Raw genomic sequence first — 13095 nt, 5'->3', positions numbered from 1 at the left:
GGAGGGAGCGGCCGCGCCCCCGCCGCGCGCACGGCCCAGCCTGTTTCCACTTTCATTTCTTCGATGTCCCAGCGTGGCACCGCCCGGAGATGACCCGAAGGCTGGCCACAGCCCTGTCCGGAGTCCTAGCTGGGCTCAGAGCTGTGAAAGTCGGGGTTGGGGGTGGCGGAGGCAGAGGGGGGCGTGTCTGGGGGAGCGGAAATGTCAGGCCGGCTCCTCCGGGTCCTATGACCTTCTTGGCCCTGACAGCTGCAGGGGGGGTGGGGGTAGGAGGTGTAAGGGATCCTCTAGGAGGCCTGGGTGGGCATGGGGAGCCGCAGGAGACTGAGCCCCGCGGGGAGAGCGAAGAGTCCTCGCCTCTACTTTTCTCTTGGATCTTCGCCATACAGAGCGGCCCAAGCTGATTTCTGGATTCAAACTAGAGCCGTTCTCGGGTGAGATCCGGACCAGGCCCAGGGACTGGCAGGTGTGGCTTGGCAGCTAGCTGAGCGTCAGAAACAAGTGGTCCCACCAGGGAGTGAGCAAGCCCCTGGCCACTCTAGAAGTAAAAGGACATCCAACCTTAGGAACAGGTGCTAAGAGAGAAAAGCAGCAGTCAGAGTGGGGACAGAGGTTCTGTGAGAAACTGCAGCTCAGTGAGGGCATGAGGGTGGGGAGTGAAGGCCGAGAGGTAGCATAGACAGCAGGGCACCTGGCCTACACCTGCCCAACCCCCAGCCCCCCAACTCCTGTCCTTACAGTTTCCTAGGAAGACCCCCTCCCCCTAGGCCTTGAAGCAGCAGGAGGGTGGGACTCTAGCTCACAGGTCAGCATGTGGGGGGTGGGAAACAGGTTGTCTGTTTGATGGAGAAGATGCTGCCCCTCTCTCCCCTCCTCTCATCTCCACCAGACCAGTGACCAGTCAGTGCAGGAAATGGTCCTTTTACTCCTTGTCGTGGACTGAACCCATGACATCGGGCACCAGTTTCCAGTTCTGTCTCTAACACCCTCTTTGAATGCAGGCTCCTCACACCCCCTTACTAGGCCTTGGTTTCCCCATCTTACGAGTGAGTTGGGCCAGTTGATTTCTCAGGACTATTTCTAAAATGCTTGGGTCTAAGGTTTCCTTACAGCTTTGTGCCAGGCCCTATCTTAAGCTGAGAGTGGGGTGGCCACAGCAGTGGCCACACAGCAGCCTCTACCTGAGGACAAGGAGGTCTGGTTCAGTAGAGAAGGCTGCAGGGGAGGTAACATTCACTCTGACCATGTGTGGTCAGGTGGAAGGGCAAGTGTAAGAGAACACATGGGAGGGTGTAATAGTTACTTCGCTGAACTCCCACATAGTCAACTGTGGTTCAAGTCCCAGACCCGGTGGCTTAAAATTCACACCAGGCACAAGTGTGTGCATGTCCAAAATCCCAAGAGGAGAATGGAGGAGAAGGGATTGAACTCATGCCGGGCGCATGTGCGTGCATGCCTAAGATCTCAAGAGGAGAATGAAGAAGGGATTGCAGTGTGGCTGACCCCCCTGAGGGGTGATTTCTCTCTTTCTGTCTCTCTGTCTGTCTCTGCCTTTCTGGCAAACGCATACGCCCTATAGCAAAAACCTCTCCAAAAGAAAAAAAGAAATCTCCTCTTTGGCCAGGAAGCTCAGGTCCCACCCTAGGGATTTCTGGGTGGAAAGTTGAGGAGTCCACAATGGATGGGATGACCTTCCACATCTTTGAGTTCTTTCTGACAGGACAAAATCCTGCAGCAGAGACGGCAGTCCCTACTCTCCAAACTGCTCTTATCTTACTTGACTGTCCCTATCCCAGCCTGCCTGTTGTGGATACAAGGAAGGACCCTTGTTCCAAATGCCTCGTCCAGCTGGTTTGGCTTCTTGCCAGAAGTAATACCTCCCCCCACACGCTGACTCCTCCCCATGCCTTTGGTCTCATCAAATTGTCACCTGGTTTCCACCTTCCCTTCCCTAATCCCATTTTGGCATTACTGGAGATGTAAGAAAGCAGCTTGGTCCAGTGTCAGCTAGTCAGTCCAAGGTCAAGGCCAGGCAGGCTTTGTCTGTGGTTGTGCCTCAGTGTAGGCTAAAGTCAGGGCTCAGACTGACCTGGGTGAAAACCAGGTAAGAGTTCAACCTGGAGGCAGAGCTCAGTGCTTGGCCTGTACATAGCCTAGGTGCTCAGCCTGGGGTCAGGGTTAGTGGCTCCATTCCAGTCCCAGCTGGGTCTGCATTTCCCAAGAGCTCACAGGGGAGATGGGATGACCACCCTGAGAGTCTCAGAAACCCAGCTGTGACCCAGGATTAGTATGGGTCACTATCCATGGTGCTACAGGTCACCCAGAAAGCCAGTGGTGGAGCTGGGACTAGCCCTAAGACCTCTGAGTCTGGAACTGTAGTCACTGTCCCCCAAGTCTGTTCTGAATCTGGGATCCTTGAGTTCTAAGAGGCAAAGCAAATGCATATGAACTCTAGCTGGGCCCAGCAGGCGGACCTGACTGTCTTCTCCTACCCCCCGACCCCGTGCCAGGCACATAGCAGGTGCTTTAGGAATGTCTCCTGAGTGTCAGGTGCAGGAGGAGGAGTCAGTGGCCTGTTTAGATTTGGGACTGGCGAGGTGACTTGGAGGAAGGATCTCCAGCCCTTGTGAGAGGAAGCAGTGCTCTTGAGGCTTGCCTCCCTCCCCCTTCCTCCAGCGCCTGCAGTCACACTCAGGCCTCCCAGCTGGCCAAGTGAGGGCCCTTTCCTCTTTCAGGGTAAAAGGAAAGGACATTTTTGGTAGAAAAGTCCCTCCTGCTCCCTGGGAATCCCCGGTGGCCGGAAGAACTATGGGATATCTCAGAGGAAACTGAAGGCGGGGGGCCCTCCTGCCCCCAGCACAATGCACTAGACTTTCCCATGTGGCACCAGCTGGCCTGTGGGTCTCCCAGACGTAGTCCCTTCCAGGCTCCTGCCTCCTGGTAGGCCTCGCAGGAGCCTCTGTGACCTGATGGTCAACAGCAAGGCTGAGCACCTGTTGGGAGCCCAGGCCTCTGTGAGACAGAAGAAAGCAGAGAGGAAACAGAACAAGATGGGAGTGCGGTGGGGGCTTGGCAGGGGGAGGATGGCTAAGTAGCCTGGGAAGGTGTGGACCTAGGAGATGGGGACTGAGAGTCTAGGCAAAGGGAGCACAGGCTCACCCAAGGCTGGGAGATGAGAGGGAAAGGGTATGCTGGAAGTCAAGGCCCCCACCACCTACTGCCCCATTCTGTCCCTGGCAGGGCATCTCCAGGTCTGTGCCTCTAGACGCCCACCCCTGCCTTGCCTGGCCATGGCACTGTGCCTGAAGCAGGTATTCTCCAAGGACAAAACGTTCCGTCCCAGGAAGCGCTTCGAGCCAGGCACACAGCGCTTCGAGCTCTACAAGAAGGCGCAGGCATCGCTCAAGTCAGGGCTGGACCTGCGCAGTGTGGTAAGGCTGCCCCCTGGGGAGAACATCGACGACTGGATCGCAGTGCATGTGGTGGACTTCTTCAACCGCATCAACCTCATCTACGGCACCATGGCCGAGCACTGCAACGAGACCAGCTGCCCGGTCATGGCCGGCGGGCCGCGCTATGAGTACCGCTGGCAGGACGAGCGCCAGTACCGGCGGCCGGCCAAGCTCTCGGCGCCGCGCTACATGGCGTTGCTCATGGACTGGATCGAGGGCCTCATCAACGACGAGGACGTGTTTCCCACTCGTGTTGGTGAGCGCCACGACAGCCAGGCCGGGCCAGGGAGGGAGGGAGCCAGAGGTCCATGGAGGAGGCATGTAGTTCCATGTACCAGCCGTGGGGGAGGGGCGACTTTCATTCCCATTTTGTAGAAAATGAAACTGAGGTTGAGACAGTTAAAATGTCTTGCTCAAAATCAAGCTTTTGTTTCTTTTTTTCTTTTTTTAAAAAAATTGCTAGAAGGCACATGTACTTGCCAGAGAGAGAGAGACAGACAGAAAGGGGAAGTGAGAAAGCACCCTGCCAAGGGGGATGCCCGCACTGCAGTCCCTTCTCTCCATTTCTCCTTTTCCAATTTTGGGCACGTGCACACATGTGTATGGTGCGTTTTTCAACCTGCCAGGTCTGGGATTCAAACCATGCAGTTGGCCATGTGGGATTCAGTCATCCTAACCAATGTCACCAATTCCCCCAGTCAAGGATTCAGTCATCCTAACCAATGTCACCAATTGGCCCAGTCCTGCCTTGTTTTTAAACTTTTATTTATTTGTTTATTTATTTATTTATTTATTCTACAAGTGACAGAGGGACAGAGACAGGTGCCCCCAATGGAGTCTTCCCGGCATGACCCAGCTCCAACCAGCCATATCATGGGCCGTGCACACCGGCAGGCACCTGGCATGTTCAGGGAGGTCTCTGGGTGCAAACCCAGAACTTCCCATGTGGGTCACCATTACAGATCATTGTGTTCCCACTGTGCCACTGGGTGGCCCTCGAGGTCAAGCATTTGACTAGGACCACCTGATTCCCCTTTGGGGCTCTTGTCTGAAACTTCACTGTCCTTCCAGGGACCACTCCAGCAAGATCACAGACACTGTGATTCTCATAACCTTCCAGAACAGGTTCCCCAACTTGGGCTGATCTGACCTTTAGCATTCTAGGAGTTCTCTCAGCCTCCTAGCCCCAGGAGAGAAAAGAGGTCAGGGCTCAAGTGGACTGGAATGGTGTCTTCACCTCAGACGGGGCTCCGAGTGCAGAATTTCCCCTGTCCATCTCCGGCTGTGAGGACTTTTCTTATCTCAGCAGGGCAGCTTGCAGGGGGTGAGGGTGGGAGAGGAGATGAGTGATGTCATATTGGCTCAGCTTCTCCACCCAGGGGCAGCGGAGCAGGGTGTTGGTCTGGGAGCTGAGCAGGCATGACACTGTGTTCATCACTGCAGCCCCACCTGTACCCTACGCCTCAGCCCCTGCTGGCCTCATCCCTGTTCATCCCTGCACAGGCTGTGGGAATCCAAGATGGGCGGGGCAGGGTGGTCAAGCCCAGAGGGGAGAAGTCTGAATGCTGAAGGAAGCTGGGCACTGAGTCACGATTCAGTGCCCACAGCCCCTCCCCAGCCATGGCCTGCCACGTCCTGCCCTGTCATGATCAACAATGAGTATCTTCATTTTACACAGGAGGACACTAAGGCCATGAGTGGGAAAGTGCACTGAACTGGGGGGCGGGGTTCTGAAGTGGATTTCAGGTCACCCAGGGCCCAGGACCCCAAGTCTAGATGGAAGGGTCAGTCTGAGGGGCAGCCTTCCTGAGAGCAGTGAAGAACGTAAGGGGGCCCTCAATGCTGGGCAGGCCAGCTGTGGACCTGAATCCAGACTCTTGCTCACTTCAGTTTTAAGTCCCAGAGCCTGTGAGACTCCGGTCCTGGAACTTCCAGTGAGCAGAGTCTATATCATATAACTCTGAGGGGTGTGGCAGTGAGCTGCAGGAGGGTTTGGATCCTGTCTTCAATCTGTACTAATTAACGTGGCCTTTGGCAAGTGGCTCCACCCATATGCACCTCCATTTTATCATGTGGAGTAACTGACAGAACTGTGGGGATTAGAGGCCAGAGTGCAAAGGGCCCAGCATAGGGCCTGGCTCACAGATGGAAGGCTCTTTGTGTTCCTAAATATCTGAAGGAATAGTTTTAGAAGAATTAATGATTTTCAGACTTGGAGCTGTGGAGCCTGCTGTGTGAACGTTGAAAAGAGGAGGACTCAGGGAGGGACTGGAGAGGGAGAGTGAATCAGATCATGAAGGCCTTGAGCAGTGCCATGCTTGGACATTAGGACTGAACCCCAAAGGCCCAGATTTTTAAAATATAGACCCAGAAGTTGAACTCCCTTTGGAATCGTGTACCAGGGTGTGATATGTGGCTCTCTGCGGACGCACACACTTCTGGGGAGAATTTGGGCCATCGTAGTCTATGAAGTGGTGCTCGGTGACCCTCAACAAGATTGCAGAGCCCTTCTTTAGGTGATAGGGAAATGTGGAAGATGATTTGTATTTCAGCAAGGGAATGGTACAGTCAGATTCGTGCCCCTACTCCAGCCCCCCCCACCCCTCCCCAGCCATGGCCTGCCACGTCCTGCCCTGTCATGATCAACAATGAGTATCTTCATTTTACACAGGAGGACACTAAGGCCATGAGTGGGAAAGTGCACTGAACTGAAGTTGGATTTCAGGTCACCCATGGCCCAGGACCCCAAGTCTAGATGGAAGGGTCAGTCTGAGGGGCAGCCTTCCTGAGAGCAGTGAAGAACGGAAGGGGGCCCTCAATGCTGGGCAGGCCAGCTGTGGACCTGAATCCAGACTCTTGCTCACTTCAGTTTTAAGTCCCAGAGCCTGTGAGACTCCGGTCCTGGAACTTCCAGTGAGCAGAGTCTATATCATATAACTCTGAGGGGTGTGGCAGTGAGCTGCAGGAGGGTTTGGATCCTGTCTTCAATCTGTACTAATTAACGTGGCCTTTGGCAAGTGGCTCCACCCATATGCACCTCCATTTTATCATGTGGAGTAACTGACAGAACTGTGGGGATTAGAGGCCAGAGTGCAAAGGGCCCAGCATAGGGCCTGGCTCACAGATGGAAGGCTCTTTGTGTTCCTAAATATCTGAAGGAATAGTTTTAGAAGAATTAATGATTTTCAGACTTGGAGCTGTGGAGCCTGCTGTGTGAACGTTGAAAAGAGGAGGACTCAGGGAGGGACTGGAGAGGGAGAGTGAATCAGATCATGAAGGCCTTGAGCAGTGCCATGCTTGGACATTAGGACTGAACCCCAAAGGCCCAGATTTTTAAAATATAGACCCAGAAGTTGAACTCCCTTTGGAATCGTGTACCAGGGTGTGATATGTGGCTCTCTGCGGACGCACACACTTCTGGGGAGAATTTGGGCCATCGTAGTCTATGAAGTGGTGCTCGGTGACCCTCAACAAGATTGCAGAGCCCTTCTTTAGGTGATAGGGAAATGTGGAAGATGATTTGTATTTCAGCAAGGGAATGGTACAGTCAGATTCGTGCTTCATTTAAAAAGGAAGGTATGGGAAAGCGAAAGCAACGTCTCCCTATGGGGTGTGTGCTGAGAAGCGTGCTAAGGAAAAAGCCATCCTGAGGAAAGGCTGCCTGTGTGAGGGAGGGTAAAGTGGAGCAGTTTTGTCACTGGGATGCTGATCCCTTCTCTGCCCCTCCCTGCCCCCAGGAGTTCCTTTCCCCAAGAACTTCCAGCAGGTCTGCACCAAGATCCTGACCCGCCTCTTCCGCGTCTTTGTCCACGTCTATATCCACCACTTCGACAGCATCCTCAACATGGGCGCAGAGGCGCACGTCAACACCTGCTACAAACACTTCTACTACTTCATCCGCGAGTTCAGCCTGGTGGACCAGCGGGAGCTGGAGCCACTGGTGAGGCCAACCCCCCTCTGTCCTCCTCCTCACCCTGCCTCCCACAAGGCTAGCCCCTGTGAGGTTCAGATCCAAAGGCTGCCTGCTCTAAGATACTCCATTACCCGAGAGGGTAAGTTAGAGGAAGGCAATTCATTTAACCATAGGTTCTAAACTTTAATAGAGGATTCATTCAGGTGCCAGGTTTTTTAAAAAGGAATTATTTTATTTAATTTTATTTATTTATTTATTTAAATTTGACCAGAGAGGGACAGAATGGAGGGGAGGAGAGTGAGAAAGCAAGCCACCAAGTCCGGGACTTGAACTGCGGCTGACCATGTGGGAGTCCAGTGCCCTTAACCACCACACCACCTGCCGGCCCCAGGTGCCAGTTTTCAAATTCAGATCTGCAGCCTGGAGTCAGGACTGGGGCTGGGAGGGGGCCAGGTTCAAGCAGAAGAGCAGCTGGACCCTGTGTTTTGGGAAGGGGCTGTTTGACAGGCCATTCCCCACCTTGTGTCTCTACAGAGGGAGATGACAGAGAGGATCTGTAACTGAGCCCAGGCCTGGACACTATCGCCCATCAGATGGACCATTTGAACTCATGGTGGCTAGAGGAGGGGACTCTCAGGAGTTGTGCAGGGGAATTGGAAGGCCTGGGGCCCCTCCACTTGCCCAAAACCTCTGGACCTCTAGTTCTCAGGAGTCTGCCCACGTGTCCCCTTACTGCTGGTGAATGAAGACAAGAAAGGCTTTGAAGTGGCAAACAGAAGGAAAAGAGGAGTTAAACCTCTGGATAAAGTCTAAGGGTGGGGTCAGGTAGGCTAGAGGACTTCTACTGTGATACTTGACCCCTCTGTAGTGGTTCCAAAGCCTCTCCAGGGTATGAAGACATGGCTGAGGTGATGGCAAGGTGCAAGAGTGAGCAGCCTGTGTGTGAGTGAGCACAGGTGCCAGTGTGTGTGCGTGTGTGTGTGCTTGTGTGTATGATTTTGACTGTGGGTATATGTGTGAGTGCTGGCTATGGTAGACCCTCCCTGGCACATAGTAGTAGGCCCTCCATAAGCATTGGGTGGATGGATGGATGGATGGATGGATGGATGGATGGATAAATGGGTAGGTGTATGGATTAAGAGATTAGGATCATCAGACCGTGACCACTGTAGGAGTCACTGTCCCCATTCAGTGTCTCTAACCATGTGTGTGAGAACACAAGATGTGGTGTAGATGTGGCATGGCACTTGAACATTCCAGGCTACCATCCTCCATCAGCATAAGTCCCGGGGAGCTGGGGGGGGTAGTTTAACGGGGAGCCCCACCCCAAGTTTCTAAAGCCCTGTCCACTGCAGACACAGATTCTGATTTGCTCAGCCAGAGATGCCCCAGAGCTGTTATTTCCATCATCCCTCTGCCTCCAGGAGAGCCAGATTCTAGACAGCCTCCTGGAGTTAGGGATGATCCCTCATGTCCATGAAGGTCCCCTGGCCCTTAAACTGGGAATCATGACTCCAGACTCACTCCCAGAATCTGAAGACCTGGCTCCTAGAATCTAAAGCCCACCACAAAATGATCCTCCAGTCCAAGGAGTTGGTGCAACTTGAATTGGGAACTCTGATTCCCAATTCCCAAATCCTGATTCCCAGTACCGAGGATCATGCAGCTGATAAACAGATTCTTCCAGGCTTGGAGAGCCCCAATCCTAACAGTACCTGCCTCCTTCCCACCATCTCTGCGACATTCCAGCCAACTGGATCTCAGTGCACAGCCCTCCATGTAGACTGGGATGTTCATTAAGCACTCCACTACTCAGTATCTCCGTGTGCAGCCCCGTGTGGGGAAACTGAGGAAGAAATGGCTTTTGCCTTCCTAAGGCCTCCACTGGGAGGCCAGGATGGAGAGCAAAAAGGAACCCAAGAATCATCCAGTCTCACTGTCTCACTGTACATAGGAGGAAATGGAAGCCAAGAGAAGAGGGAGAAAGTGTCCATGACCTCGCTGTGGAACTGGACTAGAAACCAGGGGCCCTAACTCCTTGTCCACAACAAGGCCCAGCAGTTGCTGCACAGAGATGCACATGGAGAAGGGGCTTGGCAGACCCTCTCCAGGACACAACTGTTCCTGCTTTGAGCAAGGACCTCCAGTCTGATGCCAGACTGCCCCACCGCCCTTTGGGTTGACTGGGATCTGCTGAGCCAAGCATCCAAAATCATCCTCTCTTGATGACCTAGAAGCAGCCTGCCCTCTGGGGCTGGCCAGCTGGGCCTGGGACTCCTGCTCTGCTGCCTCCAGAGACATTCCCAAGGAAAATACGCTGACCTGGCAGCTTTGCCAGAGGCTCCGGAGTGAGGGGAGTCAGTGCTTTCTCCAGGGTAAACTGTGGCTGGCAAGACCAATTCTAGGTTGTGGCAAGGGCTGATTACGGGGAGGGGAAGTGGGAAAATCTATTTTTGTGAAACAGAGGGAAGACTTTATCATTGTTATTTTTGGTAAATAAAGGAATCAAACTACAGCAGCCACTGGTGGGAAGTGTGGTCCAAGTGCCACATGGCTCCTGGCAGACTGTGAAAGGAGCTGGCAGAATGGGTGTAAGGGATTTTTTGTCCTGAGATCCTGGACCATGTGAGGGCTGTGACCGATGTGGTCACATCTGGCTCAGCTCTCCAGGGTGTGGACACTGAGGTTATCCCAGGGCCCTTGGAATTCTAGGACCCTTGAGGTAGGGAGAGCTGGCCGTTGCCTTCCAGGAACGCCACCTGATGTCAAATCTTTCCTTGTGTTAGCTCAGGTCACACGGCACTGGCTATTCTCACACCACTCTCTGAATCTGGGTGTTTTTCTGAAGCTATGGGTGAAAAGATGGAGTAGAAATACAGTCCCAACCCTAATTACAGGAGAGGAAGCCATTCTCAAGAAGAAGAGGTGGGGGAACCAGTGGTTAGCATAATGGCTATGTCGCTGGACTCCCATGTAGTTGACCGCGGTTCAAGTCCCGGACCCGGTGACTTAAACTCACGCCGGGCACGTGTGCATGCATGCCCAAGACCCCAAGAGGAGAATTGAAGGAGAAGGGATTGCTACGTGGCCACCTCCCCAGGGGGTGATTTCTCACATTCTGTCTCTCTGTCTTTCTGGTGAGCGCACATGCCCTATGGCAAAAACCTCTCCAAAAGGGACCAGCAGTTAGCGTAGTGGCTATGTCGCTGGACTCCCATGTAGTCAACCACGGTTCACGTCCCGGACCCGGTGGCTTAAAACTCAGGCCGGGCGCGTGTGCGTGCGTGCCCAAGATCCCGAGAGGAGAATGGAGAGAAGAGATTGTGGCGTGGCCATCCCCCCGGGGGGTGATTTCTCGCTTCTGTCTCTCTGTCTCTCTCTCTGTCTGTCTGGCGAGCGCACACGCCCTATAGCAAACACCTCTCAAAAAAAAAAAAAGAAAAAGAACGATTATAAACAACAACAAAAAAAAAAAAAAAAGAAAAGAAGAATAAGAAGAGGTGGACTGGTGGGCTGATTCCTGAGCTTGCTCCCCAGGAGACACCTGAACCAGTTGACTCGGGTCTTGCCATCATCCCACTGCTCCTAACCCACATGCTGCTCAGACCAGAGTTGAATTCTAAGTGCCCGACATGTAACAGCTTATGAAATCAAGTTTGTCGCTGGTCAGCTGCCTGGGTCCTCTGTAAGCCCCCAGAATCCCTACCTCCACTGCTCTAGGATCTGGAAGGTTCACTCTTCTGTACCTTCTGACTCTCCAGAGGATGCTCAAGTTCAGCATTCTAAAAGGATGGTGTTTGCACACCCCCAATGATAGCTCACTCACTACCTCCTCAGTCACTGGACAGTTCAGATTGTTAGAAGTACGTGCTCTGGGCTATTGGTCATTTTAAGATGTACCATGGCAGTGAGGAGAGATTTATCTGTGAGTCATGTGACCCCAGGCCTGCACATTCCATGGGAAGCTGACACAAACTGTCTTGAGAGATTGAGAGAGGGATTCTTAGAGAACAGTCAGGTAGACAGAGAAGAGAGATGCAATACAGAGAAGAGAGCTGCCCCCCTAACCAACCCACCCAGGGCAAAACCTAGCAGGAAAGGCGAAGCGGCAACTGGGTTGAGAAACCAAACTAGGCTTTGTTTACCTGTTGGCTCAAGATCCATAATATTTAGAGCAGGAAATGAGAGTGTAGGCCATCCTCCCCACCCTGGGACAGAGCATCTACCTGTTGAGTAAAGGATGCCCTTGGCTTCCATGAACACAGTAGCTTCTTTGAAGTTTTCTGCTGCCATTTTTCTCCTTACCCCCAGGGGGCTGTGGAATATGTGGGGGAAATGGGCCACAAGTATGGCTGAAGTTCTACTTGACTTGGAGGAGCTCTCTTTTCTCTGAGAGCTACCACGGCCCTCATCTGATATTAAATGAATTTGGTTGCCCTGCAGATGCAGGGGACTTAGCAGCTTTGAGAACCTAAGACTGGAATGTAGTGCTGAATGACTCAGTCGGAAGCCCGGGTACAGGCCAGCAAGGGCTCTGAAGACCAGAAGTTTATGTGGGATTCCATGGTGACAGGTGAAAAACATCAGGCTGGCTAGGGGCCTTCAGCTTGGACTGATTCTGGAAGAAACTGAACACAGAAGCCTGGGAAAAGATATCCTCCCACCAGTTTTTACCCAGACTGAATGTTCCTCACTGCCTTTTATCAAACAGATGAGAAGATGAGCACAGCAAAGAAAACTAAACAAATGTTTCTCAGGTGGATGATAGGAAGCAACTCCAAGAGTCTCCTTAGCAAGCATTGCTCAGCCAGACCTTCACAATCTGGAGAAAGACAGGGAAGGGATGTTTACTGCATCTCCCAAAGAGGGAAACACGCTGAGAGTCAGGGCCTGACTTAAATCCAAGTCAGCACTCTCATCTTCTCTCATCGCTCCAGCAGCCTAGGGGAGGGGTAGAGGCTGACTGAGGTGTTATTTATTTGCAGGTTTTTTTTTTTCCAAGTAATAAACTCTTATTTAAGTTTTATAAAATTTTGGAATACAGAGGAGAAATTCTCATGGTGAAATTCTAAGTACCTAGGCTTTTAACGAAATTTTACAGAATCAGCTCCTGTTTCAAGAGACTGGCAGCATTTGCTCATATTTAAAAGACATTTAAGAATTCTTTTCTGGCATAGAGAATCGCTCAGTAAATGGTAATTACACCTGCCGCGGCCCTCCCTCTTCCCTCCTAGAGCTTTCCGGATCTCCCGACGCTTCATTGCCATTGGAAAGCGTCCAAGATGCCAAGCCCCACCCTTAAACGGTGATCTTCCCACCCGCCTCGTATTACGCCTGCGCAGTTTGCTCAGCAAATGTCCCGCCTCCGGGGGGCCGCCAGGACGCAGGCGCGGCCCCGCCCCTCACGCCCATCTCTGGCCGGGCCCGCCCCCCCAGGCTAGCTCCGCCTCTTCCGCGTTCTCGGCGGAGACATCTGCAGGTGGGGGTGCGCGCGGCCGCTTCGGCAGGGAGTTGGCTGAGGTAAATCGAGACAGCGGGGTGTCTCTCCAGCAAAATGGGGCGAGGGTCTGCGGGTGAGTCCCTGTGCTCGGGAGGGGCAGTCAGGGCCTTCTGAGCGACCCGAGGTCACGACCCGACTCGGTGCGGAGGGACAGCCGAAGGGGACGCTTTTTTAGACTGTCCTCAGGACTCCATCTGTGACCTGTTAGGGCTCCGTCTGTGACAAGATCA

The 13095-nt window shown here is 53.1% G+C and overlaps 2 protein-coding genes across 12 annotated transcripts in view; both read left to right on the top strand.

The window, feature by feature from the left end:
• The first annotated feature begins 265 nt into the window (after window positions 1-265).
• MOB3C (MOB kinase activator 3C) lies at window positions 266-9880 on the top strand. 2 transcript variants are annotated; one of them, XM_027766597.1, is made up of 4 exons: window positions 266-434; window positions 3241-3708; window positions 7190-7392; window positions 7900-9880. In XM_027766597.1, exons 2-4 carry the CDS (start codon window positions 3291-3293, stop codon window positions 7927-7929), a joined length of 651 nt encoding a protein of 216 aa, XP_027622398.1. In that variant the 5' UTR covers window positions 266-434; window positions 3241-3290; the 3' UTR covers window positions 7930-9880. The 2 variants fall into 2 exon arrangements, with proteins under 2 accessions (XP_027622398.1, XP_006164310.1); XM_006164248.3 differs by lacking the exon at window positions 266-434 and having other exon boundaries at window positions 1582-3708.
• Window positions 9881-12796: 2916 nt separating this feature from the next.
• Window positions 12797-13095, top strand: part of MKNK1 (MAPK interacting serine/threonine kinase 1) — a 48018-nt gene continuing 47719 nt past the window's right edge. For 8 of the 10 annotated variants that reach the window (XM_006164245.3, XM_027766603.1, XM_027766601.1 and 5 more), the window contains exon 1: window positions 12797-12885. The gene's annotated coding sequence lies outside the window, so the exon portion shown is untranslated. Of the gene's footprint in view, window positions 12939-13095 lie in introns of all 10 variants that reach the window. The other 2 variants (XM_006164244.3, XM_006164243.3) reach the window with 2 other exon arrangements.

Source organism: Tupaia chinensis, unplaced genomic scaffold (assembly GCF_000334495.1).
Source record: "Tupaia chinensis unplaced genomic scaffold, TupChi_1.0 Scaffold143599_1, whole genome shotgun sequence".
Classification (NCBI taxonomy): Eukaryota; Metazoa; Chordata; class Mammalia; order Scandentia; family Tupaiidae; genus Tupaia; species Tupaia belangeri.
The sequence above is the reverse complement of the archived record's forward strand: the minus strand, read 5'-3'. Positions and strand labels throughout refer to the sequence as shown.